At 45.9% G+C, this 25,526-nt stretch overlaps 2 protein-coding genes across 4 annotated transcripts in view; one reads left to right on the top strand and one right to left on the bottom strand.

Annotated features, from left to right (window-relative positions):
- Window positions 1-11,775, top strand: part of ROCK2 (Rho associated coiled-coil containing protein kinase 2) — a 134,516-nt gene extending 122,741 nt beyond the window's left edge. Inside the window, exons 33-34 of the mRNA XM_079111585.1 lie at window positions 5,060-5,160; window positions 6,407-11,775. Of these exons, the coding sequence (XP_078967711.1) occupies window positions 5,060-5,147 (88 nt within the window). The 3' untranslated portion in view covers window positions 5,148-5,160; window positions 6,407-11,775. The remainder of the gene's footprint in view (window positions 1-5,059; window positions 5,161-6,406) is intronic.
- Window positions 10,758-25,169, bottom strand: SLC66A3 (solute carrier family 66 member 3). Of its 3 annotated transcripts, XM_079111574.1 has the most exons (7): window positions 24,920-25,166; window positions 20,601-20,683; window positions 20,460-20,529; window positions 17,811-17,868; window positions 16,108-16,228; window positions 13,941-13,982; window positions 10,758-12,031 (listed from the first exon to the last, which is right to left on the bottom strand). In XM_079111574.1, exons 1-7 carry the CDS (start codon window positions 25,060-25,062, stop codon window positions 11,940-11,942), a joined length of 609 nt encoding a protein of 202 aa, XP_078967700.1. In that variant the 5' UTR covers window positions 25,063-25,166; the 3' UTR covers window positions 10,758-11,939. The 3 variants fall into 3 exon arrangements, with proteins under 3 accessions (XP_078967700.1, XP_078967701.1, XP_078967702.1); XM_079111575.1 differs by lacking the exon at window positions 13,941-13,982 and having other exon boundaries at window positions 24,920-25,168; XM_079111576.1 differs by lacking the exons at window positions 10,758-12,031; window positions 13,941-13,982 and adding an exon at window positions 13,990-15,029 and having other exon boundaries at window positions 24,920-25,169.
- Window positions 25,170-25,526: the final 357 nt, after the last annotated feature.

Genomic DNA, 25,526 nt, shown 5'->3' on the forward strand with positions numbered 1-25,526 from the left:
CCAAATTAGCATTATGGCATATTTGAAAAAGCACATTTACTTGTGATTTTTGTCACTTTTTTTTTTTTTTTTCTTTAAACTTCTGGCCCTGCCCTTCAAATTATTCTTCATTGTTTTTTTTTTTATCTGTCATACCAACAGTAAGTAATAGGAATTTCTTTCTCTCATAATCATGAATATAGGTAAAACTAATATTAAAACTGAACAATATATGGAGTATGTTTTGCAAAATCTTAGATTTCTAAAATTCTAAACTTAAAAGATGAGCACATTTAAAATCAGATTTTGTTATGCCTCTGAAACATATTGTCCCCTATTTTTAATATCAGTTTCTCCATTGTTCTGTTAACTCACAAATTGTGAGTTTTACATGTCCGTCTTCCAGGTGTCACCTACAGCATTTTATTTTAGTGTTACATTTTTTAAGAGCCATATAGACAAATTGGAAGGTATATTATATAGAGAGAATGACTAAGGTGTATTAGTGGGTCATTTGAAAGTATTGTACCCATAGCACATGAAAGAACCACTTTGTTTCATATTGCAAACTTCTTTTCTGCTAGATGACTTGGGAGGCAGAACTGAAATCAGATTAAGTCTTAATTTACATCTATGAATTTTTATTATTTGAAAAGAAAGAAGATCATAAATAGCTCCAAATATTTAAAGAACTTTTCCTTGGAAGATATATTAGAAAAAAACCAATCAGAGAGGCATATTTCAGTTCAGTAAGTGAAAACTATCAGGCAAGCAGAGATTTTCAAAATTGGAAGAATTACCTTTTCTGGAACAGCAAGCAGGTTCCCTCTGACCATAGGTATTTTCATGACCCTCGTGCCCTCTCAGTAGGCACTTGGTGAGTCCCTGATGAAGCTGCCTGCCTCTGCATTTCCTGTACAGACATGGACATGTGGGGACATTAAATGGCATGTTCTGGGAGGGGCCCAGTTTCAGATGAGATGGCCTTTAACATTCTGCCCATTCATAGTATACCCTTGTATATAGATGGGTAGAGATAGTAAAAGACCATCCTAGAAAACATAGAGACAGAATTTCTGGTGTTTATCAGCAGTGGCTTAATATCTAGCTCTTAAGTTTATGTATATTTAATGTTAGTCTTACTGCTAGCCAGTCTGGCTTCAGTTAAACTAATGCACTTGGTTTCCTTCTTAAAACAACTCTGGCTTTGTTAGGCACATCATGTGCATATATTTGTGTACATACTAAAGCATATCCGTAAATGTGTGCCTGATCTTTTGGGAGTAACTTTTCCTTGCTATCGTTTTTGTTAATAGTTGCTTTGTTACCTGCTTTCCTTTATCATCAGTGACATTCTAGGTTCCGATCAACTCTTCCTGCATCACATCCCCTTTTCCCTAGTGAAGTGTTTAAAGTAATAGATAATTGTTAGCTATTATTATTATTATTATTATTATTATTATTATTATTACATAAAAGAACTTTTTTTGAATGCTTATTTTATGCCATTTCCTCTTCTGAGAGCTTTTGCTGGACTGACTTACCCTCAAAACCACTGTGAGATTTTCATACCTCCACTTACTGGATGAGGAAACTAAAGCACAAATTTTACCCAAGATCATACAGCAGAAAGCTGTAGGGTTATGAATTTAGATCCAAATAGTTTGGTTTCAGAACCTGCACTATGAACTGTAACACTCCACTATTGGCCTCACTGTGGTGTAAGTAAATGTTAATTGACCATTTAAGAAGCATAATGTGTACAAACATTATACTAAAGGAGTGTTGTTATGGTGATTTTCAATTGAAATTAAGATATTATGCTGGAAAAGTAGATTTTTAAATAAAATACTAAGTTGATGAAGACAGGGAGATAATTATTTGTTTCAATACAAGACACAAAGTATTGGCCTGGCTGGGGTGCATTTCTTGCTTCCCTCCCTCCTCACAGGGTCTCTTTTAAAAATTATAATATTTAAGCCATGCAGGAAAGTATAAAGCAAATATTCAACTAATGCACATTTACCTGGTTTTAAGGTGGGGAAATGCCAGGGTGAGGATAGCTTTTGTTGTGTTATGATGATCTTATCTTTGTTCTTCATTTCTAAGTGCTAGAAAGCTAGCGGACTATTTGGGAAAACTAATAATGAAGTTGTATAGAACTTAAAAGTGTTGAAATAAGCCCACTAAAGAAATGAAATAAATTAAGTGATTATATATCTGATTTTGTATTATTGAGTTTCCAAAGAATATAAGCAAAGAAAGAAAACAAAATCAGAGAGACTACTATTCCAAAATTAAAGCCTTGTAAAAGTTTAAAACACCATTTTATAAAAAGTTAAAATACCAAATATTTGCAGTATATATATGAAAAAGCTGGATTAATATCTTTGTATATAAAAACATTTTAGGTACTGTTGGGTATAGCTCAGTGGTAGAGTTCTTGCATGCATGAGACCCTAAGTTCAGTCCCTATCATTACAAAACAAACAATGTTTTTTTTTAAATCATTAACAAGAAGAGTGCCTTACCCTAATGTAAAAGTAGTGCGCGAACCATGGAGGCACTACTGTAGAAGTAGCTTTTTAAAGTAAAAATGTGATCAAACTGATTATTAAGCAAAGAATTAAGGTTAAAGCTATAACATAAAACCATTTTTCACCTGCCAAACTGGCAAGGATTAAGAAACTCAGTATTGTGAGATAGAAATTAATATTCTTGTGTATTGCTGGTAGAACTCAAAATTCTACCCTTTCTGCACCCTTTCTGAAGCATTCTTTGATAGTAAGTTTCACAGGCCTGAGGTGTAACTCATCAGTTAGTGGAAGAAACAGGCAATCAGATTGTTGCACTGCCCTATAAAATGCTGCCTGCATAGAGGCATGAAAGGGCAAAGAAAAGCACGTCAAGTTCTGCTGGAAGCCAGCACAGGGGCGCACACCTGTGATCCCAACTGCTTGGGAGGCTGAGGCAGAAGGATCTCAAGTTCAAGGCCAGCCTCAGCAACTTAGGGAGATCCTGTCTAAACAATAAAAAGGGCTGGGGATGTGGCTCAGTGGTAGAGTGGATCTGGGTTCCATACCTAAAATGGGGGTAGTGGGTGAAAGGTTTTAAAAAAATGGAGAATCACTAGTTGTCCAGGCGAACAAATAAGGGCAAAAACAATTCCAGGCAAAATGTCACATGCAGAAGTATTAAGCTGTCTGAATTACTCCTGTTTGAAATGTGCCACAGTGGGGTTGGGAGCAAGTGATGGTAGGAAGTGGTAGAAGGTGACATGATGCCGACAAGGAAGTTTTGAACCTGACTAAAAACAACCAGCCACATGTTGCTAAGGAACTTGGATTTTGTTCTACAAATAGAAATATTTAGGTGAGGGATTGGTGTGTTCAAACTTAATGAGATCTTGAACTGAGAACTGACCGTGAAAATGGAGAGAAGAAACAGATTCAAAAAAGTTTTTTTTAAGCTGAGATAACTAAAATTAAGTGACTGAAAGGGATGAAAGTTGTTTTTTTATTTTGTTTTTGGATACTGGGGATTGAACTCAGAGGCACTCAACCACTGAGCCACATGCCCAGCCCTCTTTTGCCGTTGCTGAAGCTGGCTTTGAACTCTCAGTCCTCCTGTCGCAGCCTCCCAAGCCACTGGGATTACAGGCCTGCCGAGAGAGAGGTTTTAAGGGAAGTCTTATCACGTATTGCACTAGCAACCTAGCAACTGGACTTCAGATTGTGGCACTGGCACACACTTTGAGGGTTTTAGAATGATATAAAATGCTGATATTTCAATAAATGTACTGAAACCAGGGCTTGAATACCCAGGACGGCCTACCTATAGTAATCTGCTAAATTGAAACAAAGTTCAAAGTTTACTGTAGCCTTGTAAAGTAAGTGTGCACCAAGCTGTGAACTGCAAGTTGATAAGTAAGATTATATCAAAGTTGTATTTTTATTTATTTAGGTACTGGGGATTGGACCCAGGGGTCTTAACCACTGAGCCCCATTTTTTTTTTATATTTTACTTAGAGACAGGCTCTTACTGAGTTGCTTAGGTCCTCTCTAAGTTGCTGAGGCTGGCTTTGAACTCTCAATACTCCTGCTTCAGCCTTCCAAACTGCTGGGATCACGGGTGTACTCCACCACGCCCCGGAAAGTTTGTTTTCTCAAAGATTTTCCTGTGTTCTGCCACTTTGGAAGAGAGTAATTTTAGTTGGTTTGTTTACTCATGAGTTAAGATAAACATCCATAAACCTGTTTTTTCAGTGTTTCAAAGAGCATTCAGAAGATCATATTCTCTAAAGCTGAGAACCACTGACAGTGATGGTCCCAGGTGGGATTTAGGGGACCTGATGAGTTCCTTGGCACAAACTGATGAATATCACAGTTACAAATAATGAAAGGGTACTCCTATTTTTTTTTTTTTTTTTTTTAATACAGTGATTTTAGTGTTACAGGATAGATTTGGGATTGGAGAGAAAACACATAAACCCCAGCACGGAGTCCAGCTTATTTAGCCAAGACAAGTTGTCCATGCCGTTTACGTACCCGTGGCTTCTCCCTTGTGCCCAGCTTTTCACATGTGGAGCACAAGTGCTGGTGGCCCCTGAGCCAAGCAGGGGCTGCTGGGAGTGAAGAGGCTGTGGCATCACTCCCCTCTTCTTCTAGGCTCTGTGGTGCTGTTGTAGAGACGCGAGTGGAGAATCTAGGCACTTCCGTGAAGGGAGATATCAGCAGCTCTCGAGCCTTCATGTTTCTCAGACTGAGCAGCAGGACAGTTACATCTTTATCTGGGCAGCGGGGACAAGGAGGAGGAAGAACATTGTATCGTATTGTCCAAAGTGTTATCTCTGTCCGGTTCTCTAGTATTCTGTAACACATGCTTGCCAACATAATTGTGTACATGTACATATAAAGGGAAGGGTTTTCTTTATGCGTCCATCTTAATTTTAATCATGTTATTGATAAAGGGAAAGTGAAAATGCTTACAGCACCTTTGAAATATGATTTCTCCGTCATAGCATTAAGCTGTAGATTGTAAAGAATGTTAAGAGTATAAATTTGCAAACCTCCTGTTGCAGATTGCTTGATTTGGCATTTAAAGACTGGGATTGGTCATTTGATGATGTTGATGATGGTGATGATGATGACGATGTTTTTGATTTCTGAAGAAATAAATGGGGTAAATCAAAAAATGAAGAAAAAAGTTATTTTAGCACCATGTAGCGCATGTGGTTTGCACTTGGGCTTTCATTATTTTTCACTAGTTTTGAAATTTTATAAAGTTGTTTTTAATAGTCTCTGTTAAAAAGTAGTTTTCAGAAGTTTCTAACTGAAATTTCCATGTCAAGTATAAAAGTAAAATGCTATGTTCAGATTCTTTATTGTCTGTAAATTCTTAGTACTGTCAGAATTAAAAATTTTTATCTTAGGAATGAAACATGTAGAATTAGCCAAAGGAGCTAATTCTGGTACCCTCTATTCATTCCAAAGAAGGTGTATTCAGAGAAGTAAAATTACAGAGTTCTCAAGCTCCTGCAACTGCACTAGTTTGTGAACATAGCATGGGATTACTTTCTCCCTCCACCACTTTCTCCTCCCTCTTCCTTCTCTAGTGTGCAAGAATTCAAACCATAAAAACTTTCTAAGTTTGCTAAGTGCTGTGAAATTGCTATTTCTGATTTGGCTTTCTTTTTGATGTGGTGAGATGTTGCAAGAACTCAGTGTTACCCTTGCTGAAGAATGCTAATGATATGCTGTGAAAATTCCTGTGCGTTTTAGAAAGCATAAAATAGTTTGATTAATAGTGACTAAAGGAGATGGAATAAAAGTTGAGCCTCATGACCTAGATCTTTCACATAGAATGGGTTTAGAAGTAATATCTCTTACACTAAGTTAGCATGTTGCAAAACATATACTTACATCATGTAATTTAGGATCTGTTTATATGCAGGTTTTATGGAGCATCTTTACTACAACAGTGTGTTTGTTCCTGTTTCATAAATAAGAGAAATGTGGCTTCAGGTGAAACAGCCAAGTAGAACTTGGCCCTTAAGTCCACTGCTCTTACAAATACATGAGGCAGCTAGTAGTTAAACCTCAGATCAAACTTCAATCCAGATGTGTTATTAGGCAGCATATTGTTTAACCCTAATAGCTTGTTAACTGCATTAAAACTGTGTGTAATGTTTGTAACCATTATGGGACTTCCACAGTCCATTGTTGTATTGAAAAGCAATATAATTGCATGTACCTAAAAATAAGAAAAGTAATACAATTAGTATGCTTATGCATGACTTAGGTGTTAAAGATATAGTAGTTAGAAGACAGTATAGTTTAAGAGTATGAATTGAAATGCCTTTTCAAGGAATTTAAGTCTCTTAAATTATTTTAGTGTCAACTAACTTTTATTTTTCCTTTCTTTCTAGCTAACTGCCTTCTATGAAAGCAGTCACTCAAGGTGATCATATTCTTCCAGTTAAAACAAGACTGAAAGATGATGACCCAAAGTTTATTAAAAAGCTATATTTTCCTGAGAGACTGATGTATACACATACATATATGTGTTTCCTTTTTCCTGTTATATAAATGACAAGTCTTGGAGAGGTTTTTCTGGGCTCCTTTCAAACAACAAGTTGAACCAACAACAATTTTAGTAGAAAAAGAATATCATTTGCAACTCTCCTAAATTTGTTTCATAAAGCTCTCGGCAGTCACTCACACTACATTGCACAGAAGAATTGAGAAGAGATAAATTTTGAAGAAATCATCTTTTCAGCTTCAACAGAGAGATTTCACCAGCACATTTGCCAGAAGAACCTGGGAATGGATTTACCCCAGTGATACTGACTGCATCTTTAGGATGTGACCGTGGTACTGTGTGTGTATGTGCACACACACAGAGTACTGTAATACTGCAAGAGGGTTTTTAAACTCCCCACTTTATTTTTTTATACACATTAATCAGATATCATTACTTCAGTTGCAACTATGCACTTGTGTAAAGCCATAATGTGGAGTTTATTCACTTACCCCTGCACCTAATGGAAGCTGCATGTTCATGTTTAAGCAATTGCTGTAACAAGAAGTTTGAAGTTAATTATATCAGTTTCCTAACACTTCATGATAGACAACTTTATCTATTTTGAATGCCTTAATTTAATTTTTTTTTCAAAGTCTCAACCCTTTTCTGTATTTAAGAAAAAAAGAACAAGTGTTTACCAGCTCTTAGGATGCAAACTTGCTTAGGGTTAAAAAAAAAAAAATAGTGCACTATTTTTACACTAGTAGTTCTATCAGTGTCAGCCTATTTTGATTGTATAACAAAATTTTTTAATGTATTGGTCTTAGAAACAATAATGGTTAGTATTGGAACTAATATATCTTTGATGTATATCTTTATTCATCCATCCCTTCCTATAGACCTATTAGTCTGTGACCACAAAATGTTTTTTTTGCTTTGAACTTACTGGCCACCCTAGATGTGTTTTATTTCTGGTAAAGACATTTGTGACTATTTTTACATTTTCACACTCAAGATTTAAAAATTATCTCAAATATAAAGAAAACTAGGATATACTGTAGATATATTTTAAATATTTAAATGTGATCCTCAAAACACACAACTGTGTATGGTAGAACCTCAGTATTGGGTTAAGAAAATCAGTGACTGGGGGAAGCGGCCTCAAAGGCACTTGATTTGATTTTCATTTTTAAAATGTTCTCAAGGCTGAAATTCATGCAGGACCATTCCTGCTGTGTTTCTCATTATCCCAGATAAGTATGTTTTGTACTGCGACAGTATACAGCAATGGTAAGCATCAAGGTTTTTAAAAATTACAGTCTTATCAGTCTCTCCTATGTACATACATAGAGTTTGGTATGATCGAAATGCATCATCCAGTATTTCAATGAAGGAAGTAGACATTTCTCATTGCTTCCCTCTGGGGTTAATGCAGAGATGTTGGAGAGCCCAGGCCCCATTATGGATACCTTTGTGGACGTTACAGGGTGCACTTTGGCCTACTGATGTTCTGAGCTGCGTTCTGCTCTTCTCATGCTGTCTGTGCTCTTCCCTGCTTCTGTGCGAAGGCTAGATGTGCTGCCACTTCCCTTGCAGGTGGGTCCTGCAGTGCTGGCTGGGACACAGCTTGCTTTTTTTTTTTTTTTTTTTTTTAAGTAAAATTAAAAATGAAAAATATATAAAATTTATATAGAATAAATATTTCCATTGATTAGAGTTGTTAAAAGGAGACTGAATTAATATTTTATATAAAGATTTTGTTACACTATGGGAGGTTCTATCCTATTATTCTGAATTGGAGAGTATATATATATATATATTTTTAATAAACTTTATTAAGGTGAAATAATTTCAAGTTTACACGAGTAATTGAAGTATTTGAGTAAAAAGCAAAAGTTTGAATTTTGAATGCTGTAAGTGTGTATGTATATACATATACATATGTATATATATATATGAACAGGGAGAATCATGGTGTGATACAACTGTACAAGAAAAATTAATGTGAAGTATTTAGGAGAAAAGATTTTCTGAGGGGTAAGAAAAAATCTCTCCCATGGAGATTCTTCACATTATATGGTTTGATAAAAAGATTTATAAGGTTGATTGTCCAACTAACGGAAATGTGCTTAATAAAAAATTCTGACCTTGGGTAAGAATTTGCTTTTTCCCCCATTGCCGCCTTCATGTACACATCTGTCCACATTTTCTTCCCAACACTTGGTAAATATTGAACAACCTGATTTCATGCCAGTTTCTTTTTCTTGAGGTTCCAAAATTTACAAGACCAAATTCTGTTTATTTCTTCACACCTGATTTCTCCTAGAGCCGTGAATACCTCCTATGGGAACTAAGAAATAGTGAGTACTGGGATTTTCTTAGTTTAATTTTTTTACTTTTGTGGAGATAGTGAGACAGAAGTAAAACTAGTGCCGGTATTACTGTTGAAGATTAATGTAAAATGAATTTTTTAAAGTATTAATTTTTAAAAACCTCCTATCTAGAAGCAAGATTTTTTTAAAAAAGAAATCTGAAAGTTTAAAATGCTCTGGCTAGCTAACGGAGAACACACTGATGGACACATTTCGACAGTGAGTGCTCTTGAAACTGCGGCGAGGCTGAGTACACGGAGCTGGCTCTGGAGGGCCGCTTGGCGTCCATTGGCACGGACCCTAGGCAGGAGCTCCTCGCGGCCGCGCGGCAGTTTCGCAAGTCCCGCTGCTGCTGTTCGTCCTTCTCATAGATTCTGGGCTAAGGTAGAGACCCAGACACTAGTTAGCCCGACTGAGAGGCTTTCGCAGCGTTGAAACCCCTGGAGCGCGCCCCCGGGTTTCTCAGCCCGGGCTGACACTGCTACTGACTCGCTTCCTTGCTGGGCAGCGGCAGCTCCCCCAGCTTGTGAAGGTGCCACGGCCCTAAAGCACTTTGAAGAAGAGCACTGTGTGACAGTGCAGGTGTCACGTCCTGATTCCCTTCCCCATGGTGACTCATGTTTGGAATTGTAATAAGTTATGAATTGCATGGTTTAGATAATCAAATATCTGATCAATTGTCCCCATCAATAAAAATCGTGCCCCCTTGATTTTTTTTAATTTTGTTGCATCTTTGTAGTAATGTAATTGTATTTTATGCCTGCTTTTTATAAAAAATAAATAAATAAAAGAAATTAAGATGTAAGCATTTTCATACTTTTCCTGAGAAATAGTCCTGCAATGCTACAACCTTGTGAAGCTTACCAGAACATTCAACTTCCCTAAAAGATGGCTATGAAAGATGGGCTGGGCATGGTCTAGACACGGCCTTGTGATTCTGTTCTGTCGCTTAGTTCATGGAGAAATCTAAAGAACATCGCCAGGAGCCTGTGTCCAGCTTGAGCTGGGCATTTAGGGGGCACATAAACCTAACCACCTCATTCCTGTGGGTGAGGAGGGGAGGGAAGCAGGTGACCTGTTGGCTCGTGAGGCAGTGTGCTGTGGGTGGTTTCTAGAACGAGCTTCTCTGGTAACTAGTGGATTCTTTTCTAGAACACTGGTTAACTCCCCGATCTTGGGCAGCATATTCACTCTCACCCCAGTGTTTTTATCTATAAAATGGAGATTGTGTCCACCTGGCAGGATTATTGAAGGATTAAATATGATAAGGTGTGTGGAATAATTAAAATGTTTGTTTTCTCAAAAATTGGAATTTTCTTCCCCCAAGATAAGTATGTTCTTAAGGGAGTTACTTTAAGCAATGCTAAAGTACTGATAAAATATATCTAAAAATCTTTGTTGGAATAAAAATTGTATAATTTGTTTTTGTACTAATGGTCAGATTATTGCATATGCAGAAATATCAACTTGGATTTTTTTAAAGGACAACTATGATCAAAACAGCCATATGAGAATAATTTATCTTATTTTAGTTTGGGTATCAGGATTGAACTCCAGTACACTACAGCTGAGCTACATGCCCAGCCCTTTTTCTTTTATTTTGAAGCATAGTCCCACTGTCTTGCCCAGACTGGCCTCCAACTTGGAGTCTCTGCCTCCCGAGTCTCTGGGATTTTCAGATACAGTATTCTTCCTGATGGTCCCAAGCAGTAGTTCTAAAATAACTAACCAGTTTGTTGAAAAACTACATAACTTCAAACACTACATTAAAACTACTGACAGCTTTAAGACATGGGCTGGAGATGTAGCTCAGTGCTTGCCTAGCACATATGCGACTCTGGGCTCAAACCCCAGCATCCCCCGCTACACACAAAAATCAAAATATGAAAGTTTACTCAAAATGTGAAAGTTTATTCTGCATAGGTTCACAGGAAAGTAAACATGTACTAGTAAACATTGTTTACTTACTGCATATAACAATAATGCCATTCACTTAGAAGGGGGATTTGAGTTTAGAAAGTTTTAGAGGAAAATGTAGAGTACAATAATCAACATGTTTAGGATAAGATACTATAAATAAAATCCATAAGATCTGGGTAGAACTCAGCACTGCTCTTTACTGCTATATTTTCAATAACTAAAAAGTGGTATCTCGCATCCAATTCCAATAATGACAGTTGTACAGGTGTAGCCCTTTTAAAATGGTAGCATTGTGCTTGAATTGCGAAGCCCCTTGGGACTCACTTCCTCGGCCTAGTGGAGATCACAGCTCTCAGCACCTTAGGATATTCAGAGACACAGTGCAGCCAAAGGACGCGGGCACAAAATGCCAGTTGACCAGGAGGCCTGCGCAGCTCTCCCGGCTCAGCCTGGCAGGTGCTGCCCGGCATCTCACATCAACCAAGGCCACCATCAAAAAGTGACCCTGCGGATTTATTTCATTTTCACTTCTGATTGGGCAGACCCCACTCCATGTTCATTTTGGTTGTGGAGAGAAGTTACTGCTTAAAAGATCCTGAAAGCTGAAAAACAGATGTAGTTGGCTTTTCAGGAAGTACGTGACCATGACCAGAAGAGAGGGTCACTGGGCTGCCTGAGCCTCTTCCATGGGTCACTGCAGTATCAGCACTGCAGCTGTCAGCCCGACTGACCTCAGGAGTGGAGGGCGGGAGGGAAACACCTAAAACGTTTCTCCCTTGTCCTGGGTATTGATCCCTGGGCCTCCCGCATGCCAAGCAAGTGCTCTACCACTGAGAAACACCCCAGCCCTTCTTTATTTTGAAGCAGGGTCTCCCTACATTGCCCAGGCTGACCTGGAACCTGCCATCCTCCTACCTCAGCCTTCTGAGTAGCTGTAAGGACAGGCATGTGCCACCACACCCAGCAAAATTGGCATTTTATTTTTTAACAAGTTTTAAGTGCTCTCTGAAGTCCTAAATACCTCTGACTTCAAAGTTTCCTGAAATGATTGACTAAATATATAAAAGACCTTCGCGTAGCAATGAGCTGTTTTTTTCCTTTGCTTTAGTTATTCAAAATCCACTGTGTGTAGGAATAAGGTTTCCGTCATTCAGCTTTTATGATGGGCTTCCGGTAGCGAAGTACTGTGGCTGTTACCCATATATTTAAAGCCAGCATGATCACAAAACGAATAAGAACTGAAAAATAATCAGAAAAATGTGGGTATTAAGAACTTGTCACATCATAGAGGAAAACCACTTCCTGCTCTAGTGGCAGCCTACCTCGGGTTTCACCCCCAGACCAGAGTGGATCAGAGTACCTGGGAACTGAGCTTCCTGCCTTGGGCCACCTGGCCTGACTTCACAACTAACCCTTGATCACTTTACATGCTTCGTTTAGTGTGGTCTGGCTCGGACTAAGTACAACTCTTTAAATCCCTTTCCACATTTTACATGGAGGGTTAGGTACTGCTGTCTCAGTCCCGTCCGTGCTGAGCACAGGTAGAATACTTCGTTCTACCAAGAATGGGCCCAGATGTCAGAGCATATTTTATAATGAAGCCACTCTAAAATGATTCTGTGGATTAAGTAGATGGCTGTTAAAACGCCTTTAAGGCAGCTCCACTCCTGATAAATAGGTTTATGTGGTTTAAAATTGCTTTGTGATGGTAAAACACGTAAACATACGAACTACACCGTTTTTAAAACTTACCACCAAACACAATAGTCATTTTCAGGAACAGCAACCGTAGGTAAGAAACCTTATCGATTTTAGTTTTGCAACTTAGTGTTTCATCTGTAGGTTTGTTTTGGTTAGTTTTGGTTTGGCTCTCGTTTCCGTGACAAGAATTCTTCAGGTCCTGTGGGGAAGACCCAGGCCTGCCTCCATCCCCATTCCCTGACTTGATCTAACTTGATGCTTTCATCAGAATAAAATTTTTTATAGTAGTGACTTCAACGGAGGGGCACTCTACCACTGAGTCACAATCCCCAGCCCTTTAATTTTTTATTTTGAGACAGGGTCTTGCTAAATTGCCGAAGCTGGCCTCAAACCTGCCATCCTCCTGCCTCAGCCTCCCTAGTTGCTGGGATTACAGGCATATATCACCATGCGGGTTTAATCAGAATGATTTTAATCCTACAACCAGAGCTGATAAGAAGAATTTGGGCCAAAGATACAGCTTCTGGGAAGGGACCAACAAATGCATTTCCCTGTTCTGAAGCAATGTCTCAAATACTTAGCTTATTTAAGGGTCTGTGTGCTGGGGACATTTTCTAATCTTAACTGGATCAGTGAACAGATATGACTGTCTGTCCTGATCGTTCTCCAAGGATTCATAATATTCACCACGCTCGATTTGGGAGTTGAACATTAGCCTAAGGAACTACTAAATTCCCAGTTAACCAAAGCAGCTTCTCCTCCATCCTGACCTGGTCCATAATGAGGCCACTCCCCGACTTTACAGAGCCTTGAGAGGCTTCTCCTGCCTCCTGTTAATATGAGGTCCTTCTTCAGCTGGGAAGGTCCTGACGGCAGCCGCCTCACTTCCCTCACTCGGTGTGCTCCCCGCTGCCCTGCCCTGCACTCCGGACTCAGGACCCTCAGCTTCTCCAGGCCTGAGTCCTCTTTGCTCCAGCCTTCACATGTGCTGAGCCTTGTAAGAGACTCTACCTCTCTGATCAGAGCTCCCTTCTGCTTTAAGATCTCGCTTTTCTTCAATCTTCTCAGCTCCCGCAGACAGGTCAGGATCCCATCAGGTGCAGAGAGGGTGGCCTGGCTCCAGCAATCCCCCTGCCTCGGCCTACCGAGTAGCCGGGGACTACAGATTCGTGTCACTACTCTGAAAGCAGAACATATCGGGTAGCTAAGTGTGTGGTTTCTGCACCGTCCATTTTCATTTCTGAAGTGGAATCTACTCTTGTGCATACTCTGCCCCAGGTAAGTAGATGCTCAGCAATAAAAATGGCAACCAATGAAGACAAGGAACACACTGTGGCTGTCCTGAGTCCACAGCCTGAGAGCCAAGTTGGTCTGTGAAAGACAGTTTCCAAAGAGGAGGCACATAGAACACAAGCAGGAAGTGGGAAGCAAAGTATTTTTGCTTACTTGTAAAATCATTGGTGGTCATTAAAGTTGTTATTATTCTTGCTGTAAAAGAAAATTGGCAGCAATAAATAACTTGCTTCTCAGGTATTTTGGTGTTAACTAATGTCTTCCCCCTTTAATATACCAATATATACCGACTGGTCTGGGAAGGTTCAGTTAGGAAGAGCACTAAACAGTGCTACAATCCACAACCACCTGACCATCAGCCATCCTCCTGGCCAGCTGGTTAGGAAGCTGCTCCTAGGAGCAGAGGCAGTTTCTAGAAAGTAGCTGAGTTCTGCCCAAGGAAGCTGAAGAGACTGAGCTCCCCTTCCACCGACTCTGCGCCCACCCACAACCCCCACCCTGAAAGCAACTTTCAAAGTCTCATTTGCATATTGAGCTTCCTGGTAGTTTCATTAAAGAAAGGCTCCCACATATTAAAAACAATGTTTTCAAATCACTGAAATCTACCTCGGCTTTCACAGGTAAGGAAACTGAGGGCAGAAAAGGGTAAGATGTGCCTGAGTCTAACCAGCACTGCCCTGTTCTAACTCGGTTTTCTGGTAGAACCCTTCACAGTGAACAGGATCTTGGGGTAGCCGTTTAAACGGGCACCCAGCAGGGGTAGAACTGGATTAAGAACCTGCAGCTCAAAGCACCCATAGGTCTGAAGGGCGGAGATCAGGCACCTGGGGGGCACAGGGGAGCTGGAGAAAAGGATGACAAAATTTCAGTTTGACAAGTTCAAGAGATCTCTTGGGCAGCACGGTGACTATAGACAAAGGAGAAGATGAGGGTTACATGGCAGTGACCAGCTCCAAACAGCGGCCAGTGGAGGGAGCAAGGATGGAAGCTGAAGATGCACACTGCACCCATTTCTGCAGGGGTGTGCAAGGGTTAGCCTCACCTCGCAAAAACAACACTGGCTTTAACACAGTTTACTCTTCCCTATGACATCACAGAGGCCCAGGGATGTGCCTAGCATGAGCGAGGCCCTGAGTCTGATACCCGGCACTGCACAGGAAAAAAGTGAGTCCTCAGTACGCGTTTCACCTCCTCAACGAACGCCTCTGTACTCACTGAGCACAAGGTGCCGTGTGACAGAGACTGCAAGAGAAGACACCATCTCTGCAGTCACAGCACCTTCTAGAAGAAAATTTAATAAGCAACATTTAAATATGAAAAGGTCCACAGATAAATTTGGGAGCTAATAAGTAATATCGCTCATTGGCAATTCCTGAAGAAATCACACATGTAAAACACAAAAGTACTTGAGTTAAAAAGAAAACTTTAAGAAGTCTTCATTTTAAGTAACTTTAGACATTAAAAACCTCAAAACCGCAATTTCTCTGGATGGAGAAATTGGTCCTCTAAGTCGTAGAAGAACAATGAAGTATAATTAAAATAATAAAACTACACTCCTGTAAAGCCATTATGGTATGAGTGAGTTATAAAAACATGTCTGCTTACATGTAGCACATAGGCCTGTGTATTCTAGGTAGTTCTCAGAAGAGTCCAAATGAATCATGGGAATTTTAAAATGATATGGGGGCAGAAAATCTCTATTGGGACAAATTAGTGTGTTCATTCTCAGAAAACAATGTGTGAGGGTTGGTAGGGTGCTTGCCTCATATGTGTAAGGCCCTGGGTTCAATCCCCAGCACCACAAAACAAAACAAACAAACCAATGTGTGATTTTTCTCCCTTCCTCCCTCCCTTCCTTTGTAGTACTGGGGACTGAACACAGCAGGCCTCTGCCACAGAGCCACACCCCCAGCCCTTTGCCCATCCTCCTGCCTGGAGAGATCACAATGGCCAGCTGACAAGGGATGTTTTTCATCTTTTAAATTTGTTATAAAGATTCAAATTTTTGAAATATATCAGAGGATTCAACACAATCAGTCTCAATGCTTTTCCAAGAAGAGAGAACTGTTAACATGAGGCCTCAGATATTTGGAGGAAAGTGTATTTCCACCTCTTGTTATTTATTTTTTGGCCACTGGAATACAGATCACAGATCTTGCAGAAAATGGAGAGCAGATGGCATTGAACCCGCTTCGTAAATATGGATACTCTTAGTAAGCAGGACCTATCTGAATAGCTGTTTGCATGAAGCTAGAGAGATCATGCAGCTTGGAAACCAAGCTCCCGGGGAGGCCGCTGGGCCAGGTGACCATGTCCTTACTTGCACAGGTGTACGCAGAGAGGCCCCAGGTCAGTGCGCTCACAGCCCCCGAGTCTTGCACTTTCCACAGGTACTGGAGCTGGGCAAACTTACTGGCCGCGCTGATGAACGTACATAAGTTCTGTTTGCAGATAAAACGTGAGAAAGTCAGACCCAAAAAGCCCCAGATGCAGTGCTTTTAAAGCAAAAGATCTCCTAAACCCTAAGCAGCCAATGGCAGCTCACCACCCTGAGTTCCTGGCTGCTCTAATCTTGAGTCCACGGTGGAGATGCATTCGGGTCCTGCGACCTGTGAAGTCAGAAAGCTTCACAAATTAGCCTGCAGCCCACAGGACCAGGTCGACAGCACCTGCGCCGGCAACTCCAGCCGCTGGGTCAGGTACAGACCCAGGGGAGGCAGTTGGAAGTCTAGAGACCAGTCTGGAGGCCACTGCCTCACCCAGGTGGTGCCAGTTGCGAATGGTGGCTAGTCTAGCTCCAAGCAAGTGGGCCCTGAGGAAAGAGGCTCGTGGGCAATCTAGGGAGCCAGGCAGAGCAAAGCAGCGAGGACTGCAGAGGGACACTCCCATGAGGCCAGTCCCAGGGCCCGAGGCTGCTCAGCAGCGGGGTAGGAGCCAGGCGACAGACCTGCTCTACAGAAGTTTGCCTGCTCCATATTCGTCCAGGCTCCTCTTCTGGGAGAAAAGCCTTTGACATCTTGAAGTGGTTTTCTTTTGGACCAGCACTAAGAAGTGTCCCCTCTTAATGCACATATTCAGCAGGAGAGCGCAGCGCCTCCCCAAGACCTTCCCCACCGGGAACCGGATCAGAAGGCGCAGGGAAGCTCCTCCATCCCCTTTTGTGGATAAAGGGCAAGCGGGCGAGTGGTCGGTGTGCCCAGGAAGCGCGGTTCATGTCTCCCGGGGAAACCATCCGAGGGCTCTGCTGCTCCAGACTCGCGGGACCCTGTACCTTGTCCCAGGCCCCGGGGCTGCCATGAGAAGGGGCAGGGTGAACACTTGTTGAGGGATCGAAAGACGGGCCACCCGGGGAAGGACACATGGAAGTCACGAAATGTGATCTCACGGATGGGCGGTGAGAGCGCCCGGCACGCGGCCTTGACCTTTGGGCTGCCTCCTAATGAGCCGGGACCACCGGCTTCCCACCTCTCCAGGGTGAAGGCCCAAGGCTGCGCACAGCCTCATCAGCCCCGGAAGGCCAGACGCAGCTACACGCTCGTGTGGGGTGCTGCATTTAGCAAAGAGAACGCAGGACGCCCAGTCAGACTTGAGTTTCAGACGAGCATTCAGATCAGCACTCCTGGGACCGCGGACTAGCCAGACCCCAGGTGCTGCTACACCCAGCAGGTTGTGCGGTGGCAGGCAGTGGCCGCTGACCACCAACGAGCTCGCCTCCTTCTCGCTTTGGGGAGCGACATTCACTTCTGTCACCTTAGAAAGCTCTGTGGTCAAGTGCATCCTGACCCACTCATGGAAACTTTGGGCTCTGAGCTAAGTAAGGAAAAAATAGGACCTTTTCTAAAGAGGGAAAAAAAAATGTTTGGGGTGGGGCAAAGCGAGAAGAGTGAGGATGTGGCCACTGTGTAATTATCAACCCAGGAAGTTCTCCCGCTCACAGGAGATCCCTCACTCTCAGGCTAATAATTACATGTTGTGCTGTGAGGATGGACCATGGGCACCTGCTTTGTGACAGGCAACACTCACCATGGCCAGGTCAATGATCCACTTCTGCAGGCTGAGGATGAACCAAGAAGACACAAATCTGACCAGTGCTAAGGGACATGGCAGCAGGTGGCTGGCAGCCCCACCCCAACTCCCATCTCCTGCAGATGTACCACGAGGATGAGCAGTGTGTGGAACTGGGGCCTGTTCCTTTTAGAACTTGCTGGACTTGAGGGCTGGGGAGATAGGTCAGTTGGTAGAGTGTTTGCCTTGCAAGCACAAGGCCCTGGGTTCGATCCCCAGCACTGCAGTTTGGAAAAGACCAAAAGGTCGGCCAGTGAACATCAGCTCAAAGCTTAAAGGAGCAGAAGAGAAACACGAAGTAGCCAGTGCTCAGGGGTTACTCCCTGGCCCTGGAATGTTCCCAACAGGTTAACACCTGCTTAATTCCTGACCATGCAGACATCTCCAATTTATTGTCAAAAGCTCAACGCTTCTGCTGGGAGTGGTGGCACACACCTGAATTCCCATTAGCTGGGGAGCCTGAGGCAGGAGGGTCATCAATTCAAGGCCAGGCTCAGCAACTTAGCGAGTCCCTAAGCAACTTAGACCCTGTTCCAAAATTTAAAAAAAAAGGGGTTGGGGATGTGGCTCTGCGGTTAAGCACCCCAGGGTTCAATCCTTGGTACCCCACCCCGACCCAAAGCTAAGCACTCACAAAAGAGATCCATGATTACACAAATGGTACGCCTCTACTTCATGTACAGAGAAACAAGATGTATCCCATTTGTTTACAATAATTAATTAATTAATTAATTAATTAATTAAAAGAGGTCCAAACCTCCAAAGCAGGGATTTCTGAAGAACTGGTCAGGTGAACTTCTTACTGACTTCCTTCCCCCTTTCCCACCAACTCTCTTGTAAAAATCAAACGGCCCAGGTGGGCAATGCTGAGGTGGGGACACCAATCTGGATTTTCATTCTGGCCTGGGTGAGCAGTGAGTCCCACAGAGCAGCCTGAGCAAGCGGGAGGGGTGGCCAGGGGTCCCTGGGCTGGGGCAGCTCGCTCTCCATGTCTCAGCCTTAGTTTGCTCACCTGCTCAATGAACTTGCCTGCCCTCCCTACCTCCTAAGTGATCAGCACCCAGGAGGAGCCCAAGAGGCGGCTGTTACTGTATCTAATCACATTCATTAATGAGAGGGCTGACATAGATGGAGCGTGTGCTGCAGGTACCCCAGAAGGCCGTCGGGATCCAGCCGCTCTAACTCAAGGTTTTCAGCTGATTTTTGTGATTTTCCCAGCCCCCAACTCTATACCAGCCCACTTCATTCTATTTATTCCCAGTATACATCCAACATTTTATAAAATTTGACCAGTAATAGAAGCTACTAAAATTCCAGAGATGACTCATTTGCAGCATTGCCAGATTCTCTGGATAAAAATACAGGATGTCCAGTCAAATATTGAATTTCAGATCAACCCAATTTTTTTTTTTTTTTTTTTTTTTTTTTTTTTAGTGAAGCATGTCCCATGCCATATTGGGGAGATATATATATATATATATATATTTAGCTCATATAAAATGGTGACCTCCTTATTTGCTTTCTGTAGGTCTCAAATATCAGAAGGGTTAAAACGTCTTGCAGATGTTCCAGACTTCAGTGCCCAGTTACATGAATAATTGACTGATGCTGTCAACACCCAAGTTTCATAATCTATAGTCTTGGTGCTCACACATGGATAAGCTGCTGTGTTTTGCTTAAAAAGCAAATCACACAGTGCTTTTCATCTTCAAAGGACTATTTTTGAAAACCTTCTCCCCCTGGTCTAACCTGAGAGTAGGAGGGCAGCACAGCTCTGCGGGGGTTGCTCTGCCAGGGAAACTGAGTCCCAGGAGCCCAGACGCAGGGAGACAGCAGGGGGTGGGAACTCCCATAAGCACCGCTTCCTTCCCTGTGGGAAGGGCGCGGCCATCACACAGGAGTGGCAGGATTGGTGAGCCAGCACTGCCACTGAAAGGCTTTCCTGGCCTTTTCAGGGTGTGGAGATCAGCAGGAGAGTAACAAGGAGCCTGTGGATGGGGCCGGATCCTGCATATGGGGGAGACCCCAGGCTCCCAGCCCCTGAGCACAGCCTTGACCCAGAGTGTGACTGGCACTGTGAATCAGCCATCGCAGGCCCACACCCTGGTCTGCAGGCCATGAGAAGTTCAGCCGGGTGCGTCAGTGGCAGGCAGCTGGACGCCAGGTGCCCTTATGGTCATTACTTAATGCTCGGGGAATTTTTCGGGGAAGGAAGAAATGTCTCAGATAAACAGATAACGGTCAGTGGTGCTGCTCTTGGCAGGGCTGACTGTCCCTCAGTGGGGAGATACCAAACCTACCTACTGAGTGATGTAGAGCACAACCAGGGCTCCCTGTCCTAGGGAAGCCACTATGGGCTGGGGTCCGTGTGGACAGACTGTGTAGTTTAACCAAAAATCATATAGCTGGTGAATGACCTGGCTTCAAAATGCAAGCTGAACCAGACCCCCATTTATGTATGCATTTCTCTCTCTCCTCTCTCCTCTCTCTCTCTCCTACCAGGAGCTGGGATGGAACCGGCCTCACACCCATCAGGCAAGGACTCCATCCCTGAGCCCCACCCGGCCCTGCGATCCCAGTTCTTATTCTCCGATGCTGAAAGGATACACAGCCAGGTAGGGTACCGCCTGCTTCACGTTTCCGTTAAAGTGAAAGACACAGAGCAGGAGGACGACATCTGAAAGGAAAGGCCCCACGTGAGGGGGAGGGGAGGGCGAGGGCAGACCCAGCCGGGGGCAGGGCCCTTACCTTGTGCAATGAGAATGGGGTACTCCAGGTAGGTGAGCAGCGGGTTTCCATAGTAACACTGGTAGCGGAGGAAGACCAGAAACCTGGGGACAGGGAGCACAAATGTTCACAGACCACCCTGCACCTAGCCAGGCCCCAAAGACCGGTGTGTTTGTTGCGAAGACTGGTGGCATAGAACCCATGTGCCGCCCAACGGAAGATGGAATAAAGTGGATGAAATGTCAATCATCCGCATGACTGGGCATCCAGAACTTGCTGGGTGCTGGGTTGCAGTGCAACACACATGATCGCTCTCAGGTCCTTGAAGATGGCTGTTTACCAAGAAGTTTTTACCAAGGACAAAGGGCTGACCAGGATTAGGAGAATCCAGGTTTCTGGGACCCAGGTCTGCCAGTCTGCAAAACTGGGCTCAGATGCCACCCTCAGACAGTGGCACTCATTGTTGTCACTCTGAGAAGCTGCTTAGGCATAAAGGATCTGAGGGGGGCCAGGTATATCCCTGGATGGGGGTGGGGTCTGAGGTGGCCTAATGAAAGGCTGGCAGGGGGCTGTTTTAAAGCAGAAGGATGCTACCTGGCCACCTGTGGTGTCTTCCAGAGGCACTTCCCATAGCATGGGAGAGAGGACCAAAGAACAACCTCAAGGCCACCAAGAACAGTCTAGCTATGTGAGCAGTTGGGGGTAAGGGCTGGAGACCCCAGGATCCTGTCCTTATTAATAGTGCAGGCTGAAGCCTGCTGACTTCTGGCTCACACAGGGCTTAGCCCAGCCTCTTTCCTCAGACCAGAATCCCCTGCTGTTCTCTTGGGCTCTCTGTCCCCTGCCCAGCTGTCCACTGCTCAAGTCCATTGCTCATCAGAGACAGGAAGGGGTCCACATGAGGGGCCTGGTGCTTCCCACAGGGTCTATTGCCTAAGCCAGTAGGGGCAGCGGAAAGCCGTTATGTTAGCAAAGCATAAGGCGGCTGGGGGCCTGGGCTTCCGGGATCCTGCTTCTGACAGTATCCAATTCTAGGTTTAGCTGCAGGTGGCTACAGATAGGGAGGCCAGACCCAGTGCCACCCTAAGCAAGTGGGTCTCCCCAGGCCTGGGCCTCAGGGGTCAGCCTCCATGTGACTAGCAGGGTCCCCATAGCCTGGCTGCCTGCTGGGCCTGGAGGCAGGGTACTTTGCAGTTGGCCTAGCTTCAAGAAGCAGCAGGTGGCTGGGGGGTGAGAGCTGTTCCCTGGCTCTCCTCCCACTGGGCCCCAGGGTGTTGGGTGGAGAGGGAGGAGGCTGCTGCTGAGCTGAGTGCCTGGGTGAAGGAACGCGGGTCTCTGTCACACTGCCCACCACTGCACAGACCTCCTGGAAGGCAGCCAGATCAGGAAAAGCCTGGAAGGCCAGACTGCGCACACCTCAGGGGCCCTCCACATTAGTCTCGGTAGTTTACAGACCATGTGGGGGAACTGAGGCCAGGGCCATGTAAGAACTCAGGGAAGAGATGAAAAGCCTGGACTTCCCAGTGCCAGCCAGAGTGCTGCCCGCGCCCCGAGCTTCGTCCTTTGCTCCTAGGCTGGTCCTCTGGTGCCATCTGCTTTTAGGGGGGCTCAAATTCCCCACCTCTCCTGTGGCCTGGGAGGGTGCAGCAGTATTTTTTATTTTAAAAATGTTTTTGCAAATTAAAAAGTAATAGTTAACATATTTGTTATAATAGAATCAAGCCAGAGAGTCATCTGACACCCAGCCCACTGTCCTGTTTATATCCCTGTCTTCTCTGAGAAGTCATTTGAGTTTTCTGCTTCAATACGTATGCTGGAGATTTAAACAGAAAAATACACCCACATGGGCACAGCAAGCAACCCAAGAGACGAGGGCAGTCTGCACTTGAACGAGTCTTTTCCAGAACAGTCTTACTCAGAGGCCAATGCTCTGGGTAAAACTGAATAGCAGCGGCCAGCAGTGAGCCCCTCCGAGGGTCTGAAGCCCCAGCCAGCCCCTACACCCCTTCCTGAGACCTCCTTGGCTCCCTTCTGTGGTAGGTGTTCACTGTGTGGTCCTGGGATGAAGGTCAAGAACGTGGAGCCCTAGGAGGAGAAGAGGGATTCGGAACTGACTCTGGCGCTAGAACCCGGGACACCAGTTTCCTAACACCACTCAGAACTTTGGTGTCCCCATCGGTAAGTGCACATGCCAGCAGTGCCTGTCTCCTGGTCTGTTGGGCATGCACACAGTGGGTACTTTAAAGGGGGTTCCCATGATTATGTCTTCCTCTTCCTTTTTTGGTGTGAATGCATCTTCCAGCCTCACTGTTTCTATTTGGGCCCTGAGCTTAGGTTCCAGAAGGCCCCCTGCCTGGAGAAGTCTTTTGTCATAGCTATCTCCTGCCCCTCCCTGAAGACCGGCCCAAGGGGCTTCCCTCCGGGGTGTGATCCTGGTCTCCCCAGGTCACTCTGGCATTCCCTGGTAACTTCAAGACAGTTAATACTCCAGTGGACCCAGTTATCTCATTGCTCAGAGCAGGGTCCAAAGTGGGTCCGCCCTCCAGGAGATGGCCCTGACTTTAAGCCTGGAGGATCAAGGGCTGTCTGATGGTGGTAGACCCTCCTGCTCTCATTCTGGAAGCCCCCAGCCTCGGTCTGGTTAGGGCCAGACACATGGGCATGCCCACTAGGGAGGCAGGCCTGCCCAACCCTGGCCTCCTCCCCAGGGAAGGAGGGGGAAAGAAGAGAGGGAAGAGGGCGGGGGAGGGGGAGGGTCAGTGTGCAGAGAGCAAGTTTCCCGCGAGCTGCCCAGCCTACTCCGATTGTTCTATTGTCAGCGGTGAAAACAATTCATACCTCCTACAGCAGAGGTGAGGATTAAGTAAGGCCAGGCACGTGGTGCACGGAGGCCACTTGAGAACGTGCTCTGGAACCCGAGGCCTGTGCTGAACAGAGAGAAAGCTATTGGAATCCAGGGTGGAGCCTAATCGCTTCGTCAGGCCCTGCGAGGGAGAGGGGCGTCGGAGTGGGATTTAACACAGCCACAACCCCAGCGTCTGCGGGCTGGGCACTGGCACTGCAGTGGACGGCCGTAGAGGCAGGTAGGCGGCCAGGTACCCAAGAGCCTCCTCCATCTGTACGGTGATCCACAGCAAGCCCCCCGCCCCCCAGCTTTTCGGCCGTCTGGCCCAGGAGAGCCCACACTGCCGGCAGGTTGTGCTAGGAAAGCCGTTGGATGAGGTGTTAGCTGACACCGGATTTAAGATGAGCCCACCTCTTTGTCCCCCCAGTCGGCTGCCATTTCTCCAGCAGCGCAGCGAGAGCGGAAATACAGGTAGAGCAGGTGATGCGGGTTGGGACTCGGTCGGCATCATTGTCCACTCAGCCCTGCACGGGCAGCCTCCGCGGCTCGTCAAGGGCTCGAGCCGAATCCCACTCCCGGCCTCCCACGCCCTCATTCCAGTCCCGCACCAGCAGTCCCTGGGGCCACTTCTTGCCCTTTACTGTGCCCAATGCTTCATCCCGCCAGCCTCTCCCCTCCCTACCCGAAATGCAGGCTGCCTCCCACACCCTGGGCCTCCACCCGCTCTCTCCAGATCCATCCAGCCGCGGTGGGGGGCGCCCCGCGTAGTTATTCACCAGCCCGTGAGGGTCACAAACCCTCCCGTCAACCGAGCCTTTCCGGAAAGGTCCCCCGCCATCGTGGGAACCCCATCGGGCCCCCCACCGGAAGCGAGTGCCCAAACCGGCCTCCGCAGGGTGCGTGCGGGACCAGCCCTCAGAGAGCGGGCGACAGCGGGTAGCGGGCGGGAGGAGGGTCGAGCCCTCGCGTTTCAGGGGCGTTCTCGGCCTTTCCGACCGAAAGTTCCACAACTCTGCCGCACACGGTTACGTCTCTAACTGCTGGGTTGGCGCTGCCCGCCGGTTGGATCCCCGCCCATCCTTCAAGCGCCAACCCAGGTTCCCTTCCTCCTCTATCTCGCCAGGGTCTGATCTCCAAAATACGGAACTTATATCACAGTGCAAGCATTCCGTCTTACAGGAGACGGGCCGGGAAAGCGACCGACGGTGCAGGTAGGTTTAGGTCGATGACGGGCGCAAGGTGCACATGGCCAGTGGGTTTGTCACTAAAGGACCAAGCGCTGATTCCGCTGGGTGTCAACTTTCTCATCTGTAAAATGGGCGTGAGCAGTCAATCCGCACCTCCCCCGGCCTGGGGAGGAGTAATGAGGAGGGTGGGGGCGGCCCTGGGAAGCGACCCCAGCCTCCAACCCCCGACCACCCTTCGCTGTCCCGCCGGACTTAATGACCCGGCTCTCCCGGGCTCCCAGCTCCTTCCAGGCCATGCCGGGCCTTACCCGGCCAGCTCCAGAAGTAAACTGGGGAGGCTGATGCCCCGCGCGCTGCGCGCCGCCAGCTGTGCGTAGATCTGCGGCAGCTTGAGCGCGGCGCACACGGCCAGCGTGCTCCAGTTGCAGAACCACAGCAGCGGGCCCTCCATGGCGCGGGCTCGGTCGCAGCTGGAAGCGGGTGCTCGACCCTCGGCCGCCAGCCGCGCGCCTCCTTCCGCCTTCCCGCGCGCCTGGCCGCCGCCCCGCCCGGGCCCCGCCCTGCCGGGGGCCGCCCCTCCCGGACGCGCGAGTGACCGTCCCCCGCCCCGCCCCGTTCGCTGGGCTCAGGGCCCGCCCCGCCCCGGCCTGCGTTCCCGATCGACCCGCCCCCGCAGTCGCCGGTCCCGGGCGCGGCTCCCTCCGGCCCTGCCGGCCCTGCCGCTGCTGATTCACTTCTCTGAACCCACCGCACCCTTCCCAGCCGCCGGGAGACGCCCAGGCAGCTCTGCTTCGCCACCGGTCGGGGTGGCAGAGGGCAACGGGCACCCCGCGGGATGAGGCGGCACTCCGAGGGGACTTTCCACTCCACGAGTGTTTTCGTTTCTTTTTTCCTTAAGCGTTTCAGAGAGGAAAC

This window comes from Sciurus vulgaris, assembly GCF_902686455.1.
Source record: "Sciurus vulgaris genome assembly, chromosome: 14".
Taxonomy (NCBI): Eukaryota; Metazoa; Chordata; class Mammalia; order Rodentia; family Sciuridae; genus Sciurus; species Sciurus vulgaris.